The sequence below is a fragment of the Plectropomus leopardus genome, chromosome 4, assembly GCF_008729295.1.
Source record: "Plectropomus leopardus isolate mb chromosome 4, YSFRI_Pleo_2.0, whole genome shotgun sequence".
NCBI classification, from domain to species: Eukaryota; Metazoa; Chordata; class Actinopteri; order Perciformes; family Serranidae; genus Plectropomus; species Plectropomus leopardus.
The window spans coordinates 24450629-24470779 of record NC_056466.1 but is presented as its reverse complement, the minus strand read 5'-3'; the positions used below and the strand labels follow the sequence as shown (position 1 = coordinate 24470779).

Below are 20151 nucleotides of genomic sequence, written 5' to 3'. Positions count from 1 at the left end.
CCCACACACACCCCACAGTTCACCAGACAGTCTCATGCAAACATCTGTTGTCGATGTGGTTTGGCATATATAAGGAATTCTGCATCATTAGCTCAAAACACATGCTGCTTTTATTATGATTTCAGTCACTAAATGTTGTGTCTCTGTTTCCACTCACACACACACAAACACACACACACACATCATATTACAAACCATTCACACTTGTCCTATAGGAAATGCAGCCCTCGCGTCTGCCACCACCATCTCCACACCCAACTCGCACCAGTCCCATCCGGCATGGTAAACGCTTTGGCAGCCTAACTGTGCCTGAGGAGCATCGGGAAGCTGCCATTAAGGGTGAAGCTTCAGGTATGGGGGAGAGACGAGAGAGACTGCAACATGATGTTGAAATGTTTGTAAATGATTAACTCTGTGAAAAGCCGCTAATGTCATTCTGAGAAAATGAACCGTTATTATACATGTATTAGTTTCCATTAAATCTTGATTATATAAGTATCTTTACTCTACAGTGTGTTTAGTTGTTTGGAAATTGTTTCACCTGTGGTTTCCTGTATGTACAGGAGGGGAACAAGGGAAGGATGGAGCAACAGTGCCAACTCTCAGCAGGACCATCTCCATGCCTGTGGACATTGCTGGTGAGTTTTCTTAATGCTCTTGTGCTATTTTGAGAAAATACTTGTCTAGAAACATCACTGAAACACCTGAGACAAAGTTAAAAGAAGATTTGATAAATGATGTGAACATGGTACAACAAAAGAGTTCTGCACAAATGTCATAAAAACAGCCCGCTCAGCACTTCTGACGCCATACCTACCTGTAATGCTCTACACGTACCTGATCTTTTGGGCATGTTCACACCTGTTACATAGCTTCTTTTGAATAGATATAAACTGTTATTAAACTCGTAGCTGCTTGAAAACACAAGTTCTCTGTTCTCTTTATAATGAAGCAGAGTGCTGTTAGAAAGGTAAACAAAACATTATCTCCACCATCTGCACGTTACCATGTTTATGGCATAAAGACACAGATGTTGAAACATGACAGCCAGCAGCGAATCGTACTGAGCTCCATCTGGCTTAATTTGCAGGGATTGAGATTTGATTTTGTTTTTCGAGAGTCAAACATCTTGCTGCTTTGTGTTCAAAATATTTCTGGAATCAGAATAAAAGGTTCATTCAAAATGTCCAATTAAAACCGAGGAAAAAAGTTTCCTGAGGCAGGTCATTTTATACACTTTGGCTACCTGCATTTGGGTTGTACGACTCAACTTATTTAAAAAACAAATCTGCTTTGATGCTCATTTTTATCTGCTAGCTTTATGTCTTATATCAACCAAATACAAGACCATATCAGTTGTTGCCAGATCTCCCGAGACTGTGTTGCTAAAACATCAGACAAGTCTCCAACAAAATGAATTTGCTCTTGATTTGTGTGTCTGAAACATGCCATTTTAGCGCCAGAATGTTTGGAAGATATGTCGCTTATTAACTTCGGTGACTATGAGGGTGAAATAGTCATAATCTCTGCTCACATTCACCTCGTCCATTGGAGTGAATACACTCAGGATGTGCTGCTCGTCTCCTAAAGGGGCGAGGCAGTAGTGAAGACCAATGAGACATGGGCACAGAAAACACTCTAAAGTGGGTCATTTTGTTTCTGAACAGTCTCTGTTTATACTTAGAAAACATGTGACTAAAGCTATAAGAAATCATCTGATTGTTCTCAAAAAGTTTTGTAGGATAATAGCCTCCCTGGCTGAAAGAAGGATGTCTTTGATTTAAACATTTTTCGACTCATCTTTTCAGTATAGTTACTTTTAAATGGACACTTTCATTTCATGATCATTTTCAAACCAAGCTTCACGTTTTGCCTCGTCTCCTTTTTGGGGCTATTATTATTGGGCTATATTTAATCTGCTCTAACACAATAACTGACTAACATCAAAATCAATGTTTATCTGAAGACTGAAGATTTGAATTTTGTTTGTGCAGGTATGCAGAAAAGTCTGAGATCGGACTTTGACATGGCGTACGAAAGAGGACGGATCTCTGTCTCTGCAGAGGATGGAAACACTCCTCCTACATTTACCCGGGTCAGTGCACTGCAGACTCTTGAGACATAAAAGAGATAAGGGTAATTGATCTCCTGAAATAAAGTTGGGCAACTGCACCAGCAGCTACAGTGTTTGAGAACAAAGACTAAAATCTGCTACAGAGCATGAAAAACAAAGTCCAGTACTAATCTACTAAATCTTTTTTTCTTGATAACTAACAATGATTTTTTTTTTACCATAAAATTGCTCTCCACTGTGTGATATTAAAACATTTGTTTTGTTTCAAAACATCAGTTTTGAAGCTGGAAACTTGATTGTTCAGTAGTACATCAAAAGCTGAGCTACATATATGATATAATCTGACAATTATCATATTCTAAGCTAAAGTCTTTAAATTAAGTCATTTATAATTATGATAATTCATAGTTTAAAGGGCCACATCTCTTGTTTTTAACAGGAGGAAGTTTAGATTGAGACGCATTTAACTTTTTTATGTACGTGTGCCATTGCAGTCTGTATCCCAGGACCAGCGGGAGCGGAGGGTGACAGTGGATGAGGTTCCCTCAGGGATCTATCTGTACCCAGAGGAAGAGCCGGGAGTGGACAACATCTTCACACCAGTGTCCAGTCGATCCTGTGCTGCTCTGTTTGAGGAAGCTCAGAAAGAGATCCTCAAACTCATGAAGATTGAGGTTTGTTCACTTTTTCAAGTTTCTAATCATGTCTTTAAGATATTATGTAATGGTATCTCGTGGCACTTATGTAATATGCCACAGAAACTGTTTAAAAGAGGAGAACAATAAAGCAGAACTTAGCGTTAAATATTTTTCAGATGCTATTTTACACAACCTGAATTGTATCAAAAACAAAAATTTAAAGATTGTTTTTTTTGGCTTTTGCATTTATTTGAGGTAGGACAGCCATAGTGTGAAAGGAGGAGAGTGAGGGGAAGACATGCAGCAAAGGGCCGAGGCAGGAATTGGACCTGCGGCCGCTGTGGCGAGGACATAGCTTCTATACATGGGGCGCTCGCTCTAGCAACTGAGCCACTTGGCACCCCCTGAATTGTATAAATTTTTAGCATTGTTATTAAACCAAGAGGGACTAGTAAAAAATTACTGACAAACTTCATTTTTATAGAAGTTTTCTTCAAGATCAACTCAAGCTCTTAATAGAATTGCCTCACGTTTACGTCAAAAAATGTAAAATAAGTAAAACACCAAATGACTACAAGATAATTTAACGCATTATTTCAAATCATACATTATTACTCATGAATCCTCACATTTTAATAGTACAAAACAAGAAAGATGTCAGTCCAAAACATTCATCTCTACCTGTGACCATAGTGCTGGATGTCTTCTATAACATGTCAAATAGAGATATCAAATGTCATCCTACGTCACATTATGTTTTTGTATAATTTTCAGCTGAAAAAGTCAAATACATGTAGAGCAGGGCTCTTCCAATCATCACATATACTGTAGAACCAAATTCTCATGGATTAAGAAATAATAATAGGCTCATTACATTATTCTGTTTTTGCATGAACGAGCACATTGTTGCAAATCACTGTGGACCATCTGCTGACGGATTATGATGTAGAAAAGGGGTCAGTCAGAGGAGCAGGGCGACTAGGGTGGGCTACAGCGTCAAGCCACAGCCTTTTATGTGCTTTGCAATATATAAGAACAATGATGACAAACCACAGTTAGGTTTTGATACCAGTATGCGAAAGTGACTGCATTTATTGTCAAGAAAACCCAGTTTATATTGAACTAAACTCCCAGTACTTCTGTACCACATCTATAAAACTAAAATTTTAATGCCGTTTTCAGCCCAAGACTGAATCTGGTAGGAAGTTGTACTCACGTGTTTTGATGCAACATGTTGTAAACTGTCTCTGAGGACCTATTGCTGCACTTAATATTTCAAAACATCATGCTGGTGTAACTGGGTTAAAGCCTGATTGATTAAATAAATGTTGCAGAATCGCCTGAAGCTTGACATCCACCCCAAGGTGAACGACAGAGAATGAAGACCTTTTATCCAGTGTTCCTCCACTATGACTCTTTTCTTTTCTATTACTGCTTGGATTGATTTTTTGAAAATGTTTCTGTCTTTCTTCCTGAATCCAGGAGCCATCCTTGTTAAATGGGAAAGTGACTCTGCATCATGCAAAAGCTGGAGCTGTCTTAGCCAGACAAGGAGACCAGGTACCGAACCACGAGATATACTGGACTCTTTTATTTTTGAAAACTCCTAACAGACTCATCTGTCTGCTTTTAGCTGTATACTGCCCCACAAAGGCAGAGAGCAGCAACTGCAGAGGCAGCTGAGGAGCAGCACAAGTTTTCAGGCTGGTTTGGAAACTTTAACAGATAGGAAGGGTGTAACACTTTGATTTTACGTCTATTTATGATGATTATTTTACCCTAACAATCTTTCCATAGAACCTGAATAATACCTAAAAAATGCAGATACTGCACTTAACCTTTCAATTATTCCCATTGACTTTGAGGTTAAATACATTAAAATAAAAGCTGTTCTTTCACTTTTCTTCTCTATTTTATCTGGTGACAGAAAGTAGACCTTTTTTAATGATTTTCAGTTGCTTATATGCATTAAATGTATTACTCTGATCACTACCTGCTTGTCCAGAATTTATTTCATTATAATGATTTATTTTAGCATATCTTGTATATTGTAAATCAGGTCTTTAAAAAAAGTCAGATTCATGCCTTTCCTTGATTTTCATCAAATGCGTAGGTACTGTTGTTTGTCTTTGTAGAGCAGTATAGTAGTTGGAGCAAGTGTAGTAACCAAATATAGTAACTGAATCACTGCAACAAAGATTTGAATGAGTCAGATAATACAACAAAGTTATTTTCATCCCCCCCGTTTCTGTTTCTCATTTCCCTCTTTCAGGACGTGAGTCTGCACTTTGTCCTGTCTGGTTGTCTGCACGTCTACCAGCGGATGATTGACAAGCAGGAAGCTGTCTGCTTGTTTGTGACCCACCCGGGGGAGATGGTAGGCCAGCTCGCCGTGCTCACCGGAGAGCCCCTCATCTTCACCATCAAGGCCGTCAGAGACTGTACTTACCTCAAGATCTCAAAGTCGGATTTCTACGAGTGAGTTGATCGCCTTTAATTTGGACAAACAACAATGAAGAGAGTTTATTAAAGTTGGTTTTACAGACCACTTTCAGCAGGCATGCAACCGAATCTGCTATTATTTATGGGCTCTCATTAATAAAGCAATATGTAATTACACATTCATCCCATGCCTTAAAAGTTTCAATTTCAAATTGAAGCTAAATACACAGATTGATCTTCCATCACTGCTCCAACTGCTCTTATTTCACTATAAATCATCTGCTTATAAACAGTGGAAATACTGTATAATAGGTATTGCTCATATCTGTGCCTGTGCTTTATGTTGCCCCCTGCAGGATCATGAGGGAGCAGCCCAGTGTGGTGCTGAGTGCAGCTCACACGGTGGCCATCCGCATGTCCCCCTTTGTCAGGCAGATGGACTTTGCTATTGACTGGATGGCTGTGGAGGCTGGCAGAGCCCTCTACAGGTACAACAAATATTTAGCTTTTTTTATTCAAACAATACTTGGTCATTGTGCTGTTTTAACATCAAATATTTTTTTTATTTTCTCAGTGAATTAATTTCTTGATTATTTGTAATTGCTCATGTAATATCTGTTTTGTTTTCTCTTGTCTCTTACAGACAGGACGACCAATCAGACTGCACCTACATAGTTCTGAATGGACGTCTGCGTTCAGTCATCCGCAAGGCAAATGGCAAAAAAGAACTAGTTGGGGAATACGGCAGAGGAGACCTCATCGGAGTGGTGAGAACAAGTCTTTTTCCCTCAGTGTCATTCTGCCTGTGTTTAGAAAGACACATCGACCCATCACCTTGGAAGTATAAGGCTCTATTTAACATTTTTGTCAAAATTATCCACATATTCTTATATTGTGGCAGCTTATTAACATTATGTGAGGTGATTTGTTAAAGTTCTATGCATTTTGGGACCTTTTACTTAAAAAACACTTAATTCTAGGTTGGCAAACTATCAAAATGAAATGTAGAGTGGGGAAATGATTAGATTAAAAATGACTGTTATTACGATGCCCTAATGAGCTGCTATTGTGAGCAGTGCAGTGTTTTGTTTCTAAGTGCAGTACTGTACTGCAGTATGAGTGAATTTTGCAATATCAGAGGGTTTTAATTTACTGGACCAGTAGTGGAAAAATAAATGTATATTACCGGATATTTGTGCACTGTTTAGACTGAAATGACAAACCCAATCATGCTGCTTGAAATGTTTCTCAGCTGTTTATCATTACTTTTACCCTCTTACTATAATTTTGTTTTGTGGAGCTGGAACATCTCATGCTCTTGCCTCATATTTTAGGTGGAGGCATTGACCAGGCAGCCAAGAGCCACCACAGTCCACGCTGTGAGAGACACAGAGCTGGTCAAACTTCCAGAGGGAACGCTCAACAACATCAAAAGACGCTATCCCCAGGTCAGGATCTTCATCTTGATCTGGTTGCAGTTGTCTTTTATGGCTGAAATGGTACTGATGCATGATGTTTGTTTAGGTGGTGACAAGGCTGATTCATCTGTTAGGCCAGAAGATTTTGGGGAACCTGCAGCAGGGCCGCGGGCCCTTCTCAGGTAAGATGATGATGAAGAGAATTTCATATGCACACAAACATACATGCACACTTAAACCTACAATTTCTATTGTATTTACACGCTGTGGTCCTGTCGTACAGGCTCAACCCTGAGTCTGCCCAGTATGACAGCCAGTGCTGATGTCACCAACCCTGCCAGCAACCTCTCCACTGTGGCTGTCCTGCCTGTATGCGATGAGGTGCCGATCAATGCGTTCAACCTGGAGCTTAGCCATGCCCTTAGTGCCATTGGTAGGCCCACAATTATTTCATTCCTCCGCAACATCCCTTTTGTTTTATTTGGGGTTGTTTGATTTCTGTTTAGTTCCTCTTTATACCTGAAGTTTGTTGTTTGTCTCTTTTCAGGGCCCACTCTGCTATTAACCAGTGAAATCATCAGAGAGCGACTGGGCGTCTCTGCTTTGGACAGGTCAGTCACAAGACACCTTTTTTTTTAATAACTTTTATTTATTTTATTCTCACACTTTTTTCTCTCCTTTTAAGTTTGTCTATACTAATCGCTTTCATTTCCTCTTATTATAATTCCCAACATGTTGCTGTCATTATAGCCTTTTCTCTGTTTTATATTCTTTCAGTCTTCTGTTGGATTAATCCCTGTCTTCTTTCATTCCTCTCAATCACTGTCGCTGTCTGTTTTTGGTGAAATAAAACGCTATTCCAAAACTCATGCCTGTTTCTCTCCTCTATCCATTAGTATCCATGAGTACCGTCTCTCCGGCTGGCTGGCCCAGCAGGAAGACATCAATCGGATTGTCCTCTACCAGACTGACAACAGCATGACCCCCTGGACTCAGCGCTGCATCCGCCAAGCTGACTGCATTCTCATCGTTGGCCTGGGGGACCAAGAACCTGCCCTGGGAGAGGTGTGTGTGTGTGTGTGCGCGTGTGCGCGTGCCAGGTTGCTGGCACGCGTGTGTGCTCGTGTGTGTTTTTCCCTCGTGTGTGTGTGTTTAAGAGAAAAATAATTCTGGTAATAAACAATTGAGTACATTTAGTCTCTGTTTGAACTCTCGCCTCTGTCCACCTCTGTCGCCCTCCAGCTGGAGCAGATGCTGGAGAACACAGCAGTTCGTGCTCTGAAGCAGCTGGTTCTTCTGCACAGAGAGGATGGGCCGGGCCCCTCCAGGACAGTCGAGTGGCTCAACATGCGTAGCTGGTGCTCCGGACATCTGCACCTCAAGTGTCCCCGCAGGGTCTTCTCCAGACGCAGCCCCAGCAAACTAGTACGACGCAAACTTTACTAGCTGTTTTTAAGAACTTACTCTTCTTTAGTATACTACATAAATATATTGTATCATGGTATGTCATACTAGCTAGTATCAGGTTGAAAGGCTCCATTTTAACCTTAAATTAAGAGTGCAGTCATGACATGAAGGTCTTGTAAATTTGGGGCATTTCAGAATGAAAAAGGGCATGAAGTCTGGTCTTGTGTTGCTAAATTTTAGTGGGAAGTTGCTGCCTTTTCTTTATTTTTGTCTATGTTCTATGTTTGTACAGAGGGATGTATATGAGAAGGTGTTTGAGAAAACGGCAGACAGGCACAGTGACTTCTCTCGGCTGGCCCGAGTCCTGACTGGAAACAGCATCGCCGTGGTGCTGGGAGGGGGAGGAGCCAGGTGAGACGGGCTGTCCAAAGAGGGCTGAATGTACAGACATGTGGAGAGCAGGTTTGCTCCTCAGAGCCTTGGTGTTTTATAATATTAACAATCCACCTTACATGTATATTATGTAATGTGTCAGCAATCCCAAACTCCTCCTCGTCTTACCATTATATAAGATAATGCAGGGAAGGATTTTGGATGGTAAATCCACCTTTTTTACACCAAAATGTGTCCATTTCCTCTATTTGGAAAGTGTAGATGTGATAAGCCTTAATTGATCCCCAGAGGGGAAATTCAGGTGTTGCAGCAGCACAATGACAGAAATAAATACAGATAATTAGAGAAGTAAAAAGTGAAAATAATAATAAATGAAATGGGTTTAGTAGTGGTACTGTATATATAACTAGTATAAGAGAAGAATTAAAAATATGACCTATTCAATTGCAATTGAAGACAAAGTTACGAGGTAAAGTGACATGGTGTGAATTACAGCAGCAAGTCTAATGGTCCGTACATAGCATAGCACACCAGAATAATATATACAGTGGTTTACTAATGATACTGTATAATAAAAAAGTTAAGTGAAGTGATTGTACTTTTTTGCCCAAGCTAAATTCTGACGATAAAAAATGTCTCTTTTATAGCAAAGGACCATCTCATGTCATTTTTGATCGCGCAGAACCATGTGCAGCTTACAACATATGAAGTCATCCAGTGTACCTGACTATTGTTGAACCCTTTTCTCCCCTCATGCAGAGGCTGCTCTCATGTGGGTGTGATCAAAGCTATGGAGGAAGCAGGGATTCCTATTGACATAGTGGGTGGGACGTCAATCGGCTCATTCATTGGCGCATTGTATGCTGAGGAGAGGAGTGCCGTCAGAACCAAACAGAGAGCCAGAGAGTGGTCCAAGGTACAGCACATACCCAAATCCACTGTGGCGTAATTTCTGTCATGCCTGTATGTCTAAGATGACATTTTGCTCTTAAAATGAAAATGTTTAATTCACCCAGCAGTCCTCAGTTAAATGTTTTTTCCCCGCGTGTTAAAAGTAGAATGATGAGGAACTCCTGGAAAGCTTTTTGGTTTCAAACAAGAATTGGTAATTAATAATAAACTTGCTTAAACTTCTCTGTGTTTTGTTGTTCAACAGGCAATGAACTCAGTATTCAAAACAGTGCTGGACCTGACTTATCCCATCACCTCCATGTTCTCTGGTTCTGCCTTCAACACCAGCATCTATAAAGTGTTTCAGGACAAGCAAGCTGAGGTGAGGGTTTGTGGTAAAATAAGTTTTTTTCCCAAGTTCAGAAAGAATTTTTTTACCACTGCTGTGCGCTCTACCACAACACAAGAGGGTCTTGTTTTTGAAGCAGTCACTGTGAAAATAATCATAAGGGTTATTGCACTGAAATACTCTCTGTGTCCCCAGGACCTGTGGCTGCCGTACTTCAACGTCACCACTGATATCACGGCCTCAGCCATGCGTGTTCACCAGGATGGTAAGTGACAGCTGAGCTGCCTGCAGGGGCCGCCCCCCCCTCTCCATCACATCGTTATAACGTGATTGACTAAATGTTTATTTGAAGCTTAGATAGGCAGCGCTCCTGTACAGTTTACAGTGTTTGTTATCAGAGTACAGTATTTGATAGCTTAAGATGAGCACATATACTGTAAATGCAAACACACACACACAGACATGCACATTAAAGGGCATGAGCAATTGCTTAAGCCAACATTTAACACCACTCAATCAATAATACTGCACCGAGTGACAGAAAACTAATGTGTGAAATCGGCACTGTCATCAATTTATGTTTGAAAAGTGATTTATCAGTGAATTCTGGCAGCAGTCAGGCAGATGGAAAATGGCGCAGCAACTCTTACCTAAGTGAATATATTGGCTTGCTGTTGCTCTCAATTGATTTCAGAAGTGACTTTAGGCACTGCATCTTTTTTATCCTTTTTTCTTTATACACCAAGTCTATAAATATTATATCATAGGCACAACTTACATACACAAATGTGACTGGCTAATGCATCATCTAGAGTGACAGGACTGCATGCCCTCAGATATATGGTTCAAGGCCGGTATACTCCAAACTGAGCTGAAGTTGGTTCGTTCTCAAACAGCTGTTAAATACAGAACTTTGAGCAAATGCCAAGGACGTCATAGTTAAGAATAGTGTCCACACCAGATGGAGCATATTGAGATTCTTGCTGCAAGTAGATTTAGTTTGAGTTCCCAACAACAAAAAGAAAAGTTACTATAAGTAGTAAAATTAATGAATATAATCCTAAAACATGAAGCTCAGCGAACATAAAACTTGCAGCCATTTACAAAAGAGGCAAGAGTATGTCAGCGGGTGGTAACCTGAAGTTTGAGTGACCAGCCTGCATCAGAGCCAAACACATTGCCTCATTTTAGCAGCAAAGCCACTCCCTTGCCTGCCTAAACATACCAGTTTCAGTCTCGTTTTGAGTATGCCACAGCCAAGGACTTACGAGTACGTAGAAGAGAATATGAGGAAAAGAAAACACTGTACTGATGTTTCTATGCTTGTGTCAGTATTTACTGAAACAATAGCAAATGTGTTCTGTTTGACTTGCGCAAAAAAATGCACCATCACTAACATAAGCTAAAGTAGATCTACCAACCCCGCAAATCCAGTGTGCCATTTTAACCTTTTAACAAAATTAGTGCAATTCTATTTTGTAATCTACAATATGTTGGCGTCAAATTAAGACATTGCAGTTTCATCATCAAGGCAATGTTTTGAATTACTATAATCCAAACTGGATTTGAGAGGTTTGCTTATGTTTGCATCCTGGCATGTGTATGAATTAACAGCTGGAGCAAAGCCTTTTCCTTCTCTCTGTCTCATTGTTCCCACCGCCTGCTTGTATCACTTTTACTGCACTAGTTTCTTCGCTTCTCATTTCTCCATTTCCCCTCTTTGCTTGTCTTTCTTTCTTTATTTCATTTTTCCACTCTTTTACCATCTGTCTGTTTCTTTATCTTCATTTACTTGTCCGTTTTAAACTTTTCCTTCCTACTTAACTTATTTTCTATATGCTAAATTAATGAAGCTGTAGGTTTTTCATTTTTGTCCATCACATTTGTGTCTAAAACTCCCAGATTATGCCTTATATATATATATAGTATATGTTACTGTCCCTTACGTCAGGTCTTTCTGCACAGAGAGACGTCACATAGCTGCCTTTTTACAGGTTACGCCATAGACAAAATAACCCTCCTAGTTGCTGACCCCAAAATGCTGACTCCCGTCCCGTGTCCGTGTCAACATGTAGGATCCAGAACACTCCACCCTGCTTTTCCCTCATTGCTCGTTAACGACATCTCACGTTGCTTCTCTCACTCATCAACATTTTGTGCTTCCTGTAGTTTTTCTGGTGTGCGTTTGTCCAACATTGCTAGCCTGGTGCTATTCTGAGTATGTCACTTTGGCTCCAGCCATTTGGTAAAGTGAAGAGTAATTATATGCCATTTGACAGGTGTAAGGTACACAGTGTCATGAGTTTGAATTACATCCTTTGGTTTTATCCAGTGAGAAAAACTAGCGAGATTGAGATTTGAGAAAACTTGAATTCAAAAACAAATCACAAATCTTTCTGTAAAACTTTGTCCAGTTTCACTTGCAGTTTTCTCTTCAGTCTACAGTTTGGAGAATTTAGTAACGCCAAACACCACCTCTTGAAATGTCGGACTCTCTCTCCTACTTTGTCTTTCTCCCTCCTTTATTTTTATCCTTGCCTCTCCTCTCTCTCCTACGTTACCTTTCTACCTTCTCTCTTATCCTCTTTATCTTTCCCCCTCTCTCTCTCTCTTCCACTATCTTTCTCTCTCTCCTACTTTGTCTTTCTTACTTCCTCTCTCTCTCCTTTTTAATCTTTTACCCCCTTTTCTCTCCTGCTTTCTGTTTCACCCTCCTCTCTCCTTGCCTCTCCTTCTCACTTTCCTACTTTGTCTTTCTTACTTTTCTCTCTCTCTTTCTCCTACTGGATCTTTCACTCTCCTTTCTCCTTGCTCCATGCCTCTCCGTCTCTCTACTACTTTATCTTTCTCCTTCCTCTCTCTCTCTCTCTCACCTTGCCTGTTGGACCAGCCATCTAACAACGCTACTACTATGTTTTTTAATATGCTTAATTAACATATCAAACAAACCTTGCATCACTGTTTTTATGTTGTAAAGCTAAGTTACATATATGTTGTGTCATACGTCCAACATATTTGTTGTCATTTATATCACAGATTTTTGTTACACTTAGACTAAATTGTATTGTTTGTAGTAAATGTTATTGTGTTACATTTCATCTGCATTCTGAACAAAGTCTATTTTACTTTGAATAGTGTAATTTAATTGGTTGCAGAGTATAGTTTTATATAAAATTGGCATCGCATTAGATTTTATCGCATTTGGTTGGAAACCACAGGCATAAGTAAATAATTTTGTGGACATTGTATTCCCCTTCCTCTCTGTCTCGCTCCGGGCAGCCTCTTGCACTCTTCCTCTATATGTTGCGGGCATTTCTTTCTCTGTCCTTTCTTATTCCTCTCTCTTTACACGTTCTTCTCGCTCTCTCTCTGTCTTTCTCTCCCTCTTTTTTCCATCTGTGACGTTGAGTCCGGCCCATATTTGATGTGTTCCTCCTTCTCCATCTCCATTTCCTGACAGGTTGCGTCTGGCGATATGTTAGAGCCAGCGCCTCCTACACCCCCTATTTACCTCCCCTGTGCGACCCCAAGGATGGCCACTTGCTTGTGGATGGTTGCTATGTTAACAATGTCCCAGGTCAGATTTTAAACACCCGCTCACCAAAACCTCCTCCCCCCCGTCCCTAAGTCGACAATCGACCACTCGGCTACCCTTCCTCCTCTTTCTTGTCCTCCTCCCTCCCGAGTTCTCACTCATAACTAACCCCACCCTGACCAGGTGGACATTGGGAGCCCATGGTTTGGAAGGAAAGACTAAATCAATTATATGTCTTAGGATTGATCCAGTCAGTGCCCCGATCTTTCACTGGCCACTACCAGTACATATCATAAACTCCAATTGGCTTTTTGGTTCACACACAGCACACTTTCTCCACTTGGCTTGGTGCCACCAATAATATGACTGCTGACTTTCACTTTTTTTTAGTTGTCGTGAGATTTTGCCCACGCATGTCCGGGCATCTATGAGAGATGCATGATGATCCTCTGGCCCCTTATGTATATTTGCTCAATCTTAACCTTCTCCTTCACCACTATAATGTTCTGGATGTGGCTTGTAAATATTGATGTATTTATGCACCTCTGTACTTGCTTATTTTTATATATTTTTACAAAAAATGCAGTTACTGTCTTGCAGGTAGTTTAGCTTGGCCAATATAAATCAAGCTTAAAGGAGCAGTGTGTAAGATTTAGGAGAACCTGCTTCCTATGTAGATATAAACTGTGAAAACAACACAGTGATTCTTATTTTCAGGTGACACACCTGAAACACATACACTAAGGAAAACAAACAATCAAAGTAAACTTTTAGATTAGGGCAATTATCGGTTAAGTTTCACTGTCACTGCACCTGACATGCTGCTTCTTCGTCTTCTCCTAGAGTATGCTCTATGTTTTGAGAGTGTGGTGCAACAAATAATCAAACAATAGGTATATATCAATAGCGCTCATTAGGACAAGTCCACTTCCAAAAATATAAAATCAATATGTGGTGGAAGACAATTTAGTTGTGGCAGGCTGCCACAAATACACTGGGCCTATAATTGATATGAATTTTGCTGGATTTTAAGTGTGAGAACAGCAATAGAGACCTAACATTACTGAGTGCATTTATTAAAGGAAGCTGATAGGGTTGAAGATGACTCTCACTGGAGATAATGAATGGCTGCACCATGTCAACATCACATCTGTCTGTTGTTGTGGATCATTGTGCGTTTCAGTTGGCCTAAATGTGTCTGTCCTTTGGACTGAATTGCAGCTTGTTCCCCTTCGTTTCGAATGAGGAGGTCCTTGTGAAATTGCTTCTGTTTCATTTCAATCACCTCTACCTACAGGAACATGACCGGTCTCTCCTACACAGCACCTGTCCTCTCCCCTGGCTTTGCTTGCTTCTATGTGCATGCCAGTGTGAGCCAATCGATATATTTCTCATAAATATATATTGATGGCATGTGTTACTTTTTTTGGTTTTTCCATGTATTTCATTATTATTATTATTATTATTATTCAGGGATATGTGTTCTGGATCTTGCTGTTGCCCGTCTCAGCCCGTTAAGTTAATAAAAAATGCAGGGCAAACAAATGGAGAGCTGTAGGCGGTAGTCATTCCCCTAAAGTCATATTTCCGTAAGATGGTTCTTCCTCAGCATTCACATATACTCCACGCACAGATGCACCCCTCGCTTTTCTCTGCGGTGCGCCTTATCCTTCCAACCCATGCAGCACCCATCCTGCTCCTGCCCCCTGCTGGCACTCAGCTGGACTGCAGGACTGAGGCGGGTTGGGTGCGTCCCTGCCATGTTCACTGTGAAGGATCTCCAAACATTGTCACAACATCGGCAGCTGCTCCTTCTCTGACATTTGGACAATTCAAGTACTCTCACTGCAATGTTATCTACATCTTATCCTAAGGGCCCAGTTGTTCAACAGATTTAATCTGGATTAAAATGATCTGGATTTGGGAATCCAAGGGTTTGCTATCCAAGACCAGCCAAACCATCGTTGTTTTGTATCAGTTTTTAAAAGCAACATTGGATCCGATCATTCTGATCCAGACACAAACTTTTCAAGATTACCAAATCTGGATTGCCAGTGCACTTAATGGGACTACTTATCACAATGTGGGTCACTGGCTCTATAAATAGCAGGAGGAAAAGTCAGTGTGGGGTCACTTTAGTGCTTTATTTCAAGAGACAGAAAACAGCATGGGGGATGATATTGCTAAAAACTACTTAAATGTAGAAGTTAAAATTATAATAATCATCATCATCATATTTATTTAAATGAATGACTGTTGTCTATCTGTCACTGAATGAGCTAACACAGTTGTAACTGAGTCAAAGGCCCACTGATGAAAGCCCTTGCATTTGCAGTATTTGGAGCTGGACTTCTGATTAAACCAGTAAATATATTCATCTTGTTTTCAAGACTTACATACACACTGCAGTTACTGCTTGTTGCCATGGGTGCCACCAAAGAGAATAAAACAGAGATCGTACTTACTTACTTTAAATCATTTCTGTTTAATGTTGACAGCTATTTGTTGAAATATTTTATGATAAAAAAATACTTAATTTTATTGCATTTAAAGTGTGTATATATATATTTACCAATTTGAAAGTTTTATTTCATTTTGTCCCCGTAATCCACCCGAATCCACCCTTCTGCTGGAAAATACTGATTTTCGGATCAAAGGTATCAAAAATTTTGAACAAAACAATCTGAATATTTGGTCCAGATCAAAAACAAGACTGGATTACATCATCTAATCCGATTTCAGAATCCTTTCCTTTTGAACAACCCATTTTCCTTACCAATAAGTGAAATCCGATCAGGTTACTTTTGAACAACTGGGGCCAGTTTATCATGACTGCTTTCATCTTAAATATACAGTATCTGTGGATTTTGCAAAGTCATATGATAGTAGACTGACCCAAAGCGCTGCTGTTGGGACACAGTTTGGGGATCCAAACAGCCTTGGTGCTCTGTGATGGTTGCCATTTACTTTTTTACCTTCCGCACAAGTCACACAGGGTCTCTGTGCAAGGTAATGAGGTTTGCAGTGGTGTGCAGCAGAGTGTAAAGGTGGGCAGAACAACAGTCCTAGCCTTTGCAGGGATCGGCTACCTTCCTCTGTCCGACCTCCCTCTGACGTTGGGATTGCGTTCTGTGTCGACACTAACCTAAAATGTATAGCAAACATGATTGAGATGTTATCCCCCCTCCTTCCTCCTCCTCCTCCTCCCTCCCTGGTGTACCAGGATCTCTGTGGCGCTATGTGCGGGCGAGCATGACCCTCTCGGGGTACCTGCCGCCTCTCTGCGACCCCAAAGATGGCAACTTGCTAATGGATGGTGGCTACATCAACAACCTGCCAGGCAAGTAGAGGTGGTACCCCACCCACCCCCACCCCCCAACACACAATCCTCAATGTCCCCAGAGGATGGGGGAGGTGGAGGGACGGGGGTTTATTATTAAGGTTATTATGAAGGGTTTTAACCCAGTTGGTTATAGGCTGGGTGAGTATAAGGTCTTAATTCTAATGGATGGAGGTCAGGTGGTAGTCGAGGAGTGTGCTGAGTTTTCCCTGTTTGAATATTGAGCCAATTCAAACCATCAGACAAATTTAGTCTTAATCAACCATATTTAAAAATGAAGATACAAATTGAGTGAGCTTAGTGAGGAAACAATTTTGATCAGACCTAAAAATAGTTTGTATTACTAAATAGGGAAAAGTCAGCACTTTGAGTTATGTTGGGAGTGGATTCACAGGTATCAAGGTTTCACTTAAGAAAGAGGAGGAATGTGGTATTTGTCAAACAGCCTGGTGTCAGAAAGGTGTCGAATTAAAAATGGGAGGAGGGGTTACGGCTAAAATCAAGTTTGAAAAAAGTATATTTAACATTACATACATACATAGTGTGATTTTACTTTTTTTTAATGCCCAAAAGACACCAGTCTGCTTTGTGATAACAATTTGGTCCCCCTCATATCAAAATTAGCACTTTATGTAGAGCTGGGCAATTATTCAGTATTATTGTTTATTGACTATCAGCAGAATCAAACTGTGATGTTATGATAATATCATGCTCTCACTCTGTTGTCCAAATTAATGCCTCCAAGCAAATTTTAAAGTTAAATCTAACAAAATTAGTAATAGAAATTTGGATTTACATGTATATAGAGCAACTTTGGGTATGTTTACATAAACACTAATATTCCAAATATGACAGTATTCTAAATTTGATACTGGTCATGTCAACAGTATATTCCATTTCTATTTTCCGACTTAGGCGTTATTTTGAATGTTGCATTTTCTTATTAAAACATTTGGGATATGCTGAATTTATTCTGGTTGTAATAGCATTCTTTGGACATGTATACAGCACAATCAGACTTGTTTACTCTTCGCATTATCATGGATACCTTTTACACCAACTAACTCGCCAACAGTTTGTAAGACTATGGTAGAGGTGCATTCCCAAAACCAAAGCCCACGTTTCTGGTTCACAGCTACTTTTAAGCATTGGAAGACTTGGATATCAGCAGGTTTTTGGACACTGTCAAATATTGTAAGCCGACCTTTTCAAGGATCTGCTCAAACAAGTCTTTGAAAAAATCCTGGCACAGGCGACAGCTGTTTAAATTTTTCCATATTTTGATGCATTACACAACATGTCAGGGCATAAAGGACATTCGTGAGCCATGTGAAAGACTCAGTAGAAATATTGTCTTCTTCAGAACAAGGGCAATAACTGCAATATTTGTGTATTTGAATATAGTCAGTCAAAGACAGTAATGCTTTAAAGTGTAGCTTGATTATTTACTGTGGGATTATGCATACATTTGTGTACATTTTAAGAAATTACTGATTTTGGAAAATATCCTTAATGTTGGATAATGATTTCAACCATATTGCCCAGCTCTACATTTTTTGTTCATTATACTGAAGCTTCATTTAAAAATCTGTATTTGATTCCATTTCAACCAGAGGAGAAATTAGTCTGTTTAGAAAGAGGGGAGGAGATGTTTTTGTCTGCGGACCATTTAATACTTTACATCCTCATTACCCGAAAAGCATTTCAAAAATGCACCAGACCAAATGGTCACTGTCCTGTAATGTTTACAGAAGTTAGACATAAACTGTTTTTAGCTGTCATTGTGGTGCGCAGATGAAAACTTTCCCAAGTCTGTTTCTGTGTAGTGATGATCAAGAATGTACTCATGAACTAACCATATTCCACAAAGCTCTGGACTGAGCTACTGTAATGCTTTACTTGGTATAAGGGTCATGTCTCATTATGTCCCAAGCAGTTCTCGTTCTTGAGGTTTGTGAAATATGGTGCTCTTGGGGCCCAAAGATTGATCCATCTGAAGGGAGCCTTGTGAAATCAACATTTTGGCCTTCTCCCTGAAGCGTCTGTGTGCGATCAGCTGCATTTATAGTTGTTCTTGGCTCTCTGGATCAGTGTGTTGGGCTGTGCGATGTCTTCCTGTTTTTCTGTCTTTGAATAGGCTTAACACCACAAAAATGCTCATTGCCCCAAAGCTCTTTTTAACACTAGCAAGTCAATGAGAAAGGTCATGACCTCCAGCCTTGTGTTGGTTGGCTGGGAAATTATACATAAAAAAAAAAAGAAATTGAAGTCACTAATTGTCCATAAAACCTCTGGAGTGTGTCTGACAACTTAGAAAATGGATATTTCTGTGGTGTAGGTCTGAGCGTTGTGGCTCCTAAAGTGATGGTTAAAACATTATATCCAGAAACAAGCTTAATAACAGGATCTATTGTCTTACCATCTCTGCTGCTGGATTTTGTCGTGCTGTGTTTGTGCGTCTGTGTGCATGTGTGTGCGTTACGTGTCCAACAGCGGACATTGCGAGGAACATGGGTGCCAGAACAGTCATTGCCATCGACGTGGGAAGCCAAGATGAAACCGACCTCTGTAACTATGGCGACTGCCTGTCTGGCTGGTGGTTGCTGTGGAAACGGATCAATCCCTGGGCAGAGAAAGTAAAGGTACAGTACAGGTTGGCAGCGCAAGGCACTGCTAACTATTGGTGACTCACCGTGTTAAAATATGGAGTTTAAATCGATATGTAGCGTTGCTGACTCTGCAGATCGAGGATTATGTCTGTTGTTGTTAGTGGCAATTTCTGGAAGCATTTTTACACCATCCTCTTCCACAGGTCCCTGACATGGCAGAGATCCAGTCTCGGTTGGCCTATGTGTCCTGTGTGCGACAGTTAGAGGTGGTAAAGAAGAGTGCCTACTGCGAGTACATCAGACCGCCCATTGACCGTTTTAAGACCATGGACTTCGGCAAGTTTGACGAGATCTATGTGAGTTACTTCACACATGTTTGATATGGAGGGTGACTATCCAGCATTTACAAACATTACAACTTAATTATGATGCCTTAATTTGATTGCTGCAAGCCAATGAGGTCACAGTTTAAAAAGACGCAGCCCTTCATTCATGTCAATGAGGCCACTGCATTGACGCATCAAGATTGCTGATGCTGGGGGCTTCAGCAAGAAAAGGCAGGGTAGTCGACCAATCTCTATTTCAAACTCATAGATGGGTTACTTGAATCTGGATCATAAAGTCTTGTCTCACCGGTTCCTGAAGAAACTAAAAAGTCCTGTTTAAAGTGTGAATGCCTGATAAGAACAATAAAGCCCTTCCCACCAGACTAAAAAACCACCAACCACTTAAATCATTTTTTTGTCTTAAATGGGAATGGTTAAAATTGGCATTATCAGGACAAATGTTTCTGCAGTAGTCATGACTTTTTATTGTCTCTGGTTTTGTTCAGCAGTGATAGAAACATGACATCTGGATGGACTAGCTACTTTTTACCCCTTTTGTGGTACGATAAAAAGACGTGCCACCAAAAACTGTATCCATCTCCGTCTAAGGAGTGCTCAAACATTATTCAAAACTAGTCAGCACCAAGTTTAAAAGTCAGCATAAGTGACAGATGTAAAAAATTGTATACCTACCATAAAATTGTCACTGGCGTCCATGCTGCGTTCTAC

The 20151-nt window shown here is 40.3% G+C and overlaps 1 protein-coding gene across 4 annotated transcripts in view; it reads left to right on the top strand.

The window, feature by feature from the left end:
- The window catches only part of pnpla6 (patatin-like phospholipase domain containing 6), a 39306-nt gene that overhangs the window by 14868 nt on the left and 4287 nt on the right, over positions 1–20151 (top strand). The window contains exons 12-33 of one of the 4 annotated variants that reach the window (XM_042484718.1): positions 216–351; positions 564–638; positions 1995–2095; positions 2569–2748; positions 4195–4272; positions 4985–5190; positions 5511–5642; positions 5798–5921; positions 6489–6602; positions 6679–6754; positions 6856–7005; positions 7120–7183; positions 7469–7637; positions 7815–7997; positions 8272–8390; positions 9132–9288; positions 9529–9645; positions 9808–9877; positions 13073–13189; positions 16371–16487; positions 18981–19129; positions 19300–19452. In XM_042484718.1, the coding sequence (XP_042340652.1) occupies positions 216–351; positions 564–638; positions 1995–2095; positions 2569–2748; positions 4195–4272; positions 4985–5190; positions 5511–5642; positions 5798–5921; positions 6489–6602; positions 6679–6754; positions 6856–7005; positions 7120–7183; positions 7469–7637; positions 7815–7997; positions 8272–8390; positions 9132–9288; positions 9529–9645; positions 9808–9877; positions 13073–13189; positions 16371–16487; positions 18981–19129; positions 19300–19452 (2787 nt within the window). The remainder of the gene's footprint in view (positions 1–215; positions 352–563; positions 639–1994; positions 2096–2568; positions 2749–4194; positions 4273–4984; positions 5191–5510; positions 5643–5797; positions 5922–6488; positions 6603–6678; positions 6755–6855; positions 7006–7119; positions 7184–7468; positions 7638–7814; positions 7998–8271; positions 8391–9131; positions 9289–9528; positions 9646–9807; positions 9878–13072; positions 13190–16370; positions 16488–18980; positions 19130–19299; positions 19453–20151) is intronic. The other 3 variants (XM_042484719.1, XM_042484720.1, XM_042484721.1) reach the window with 3 other exon arrangements.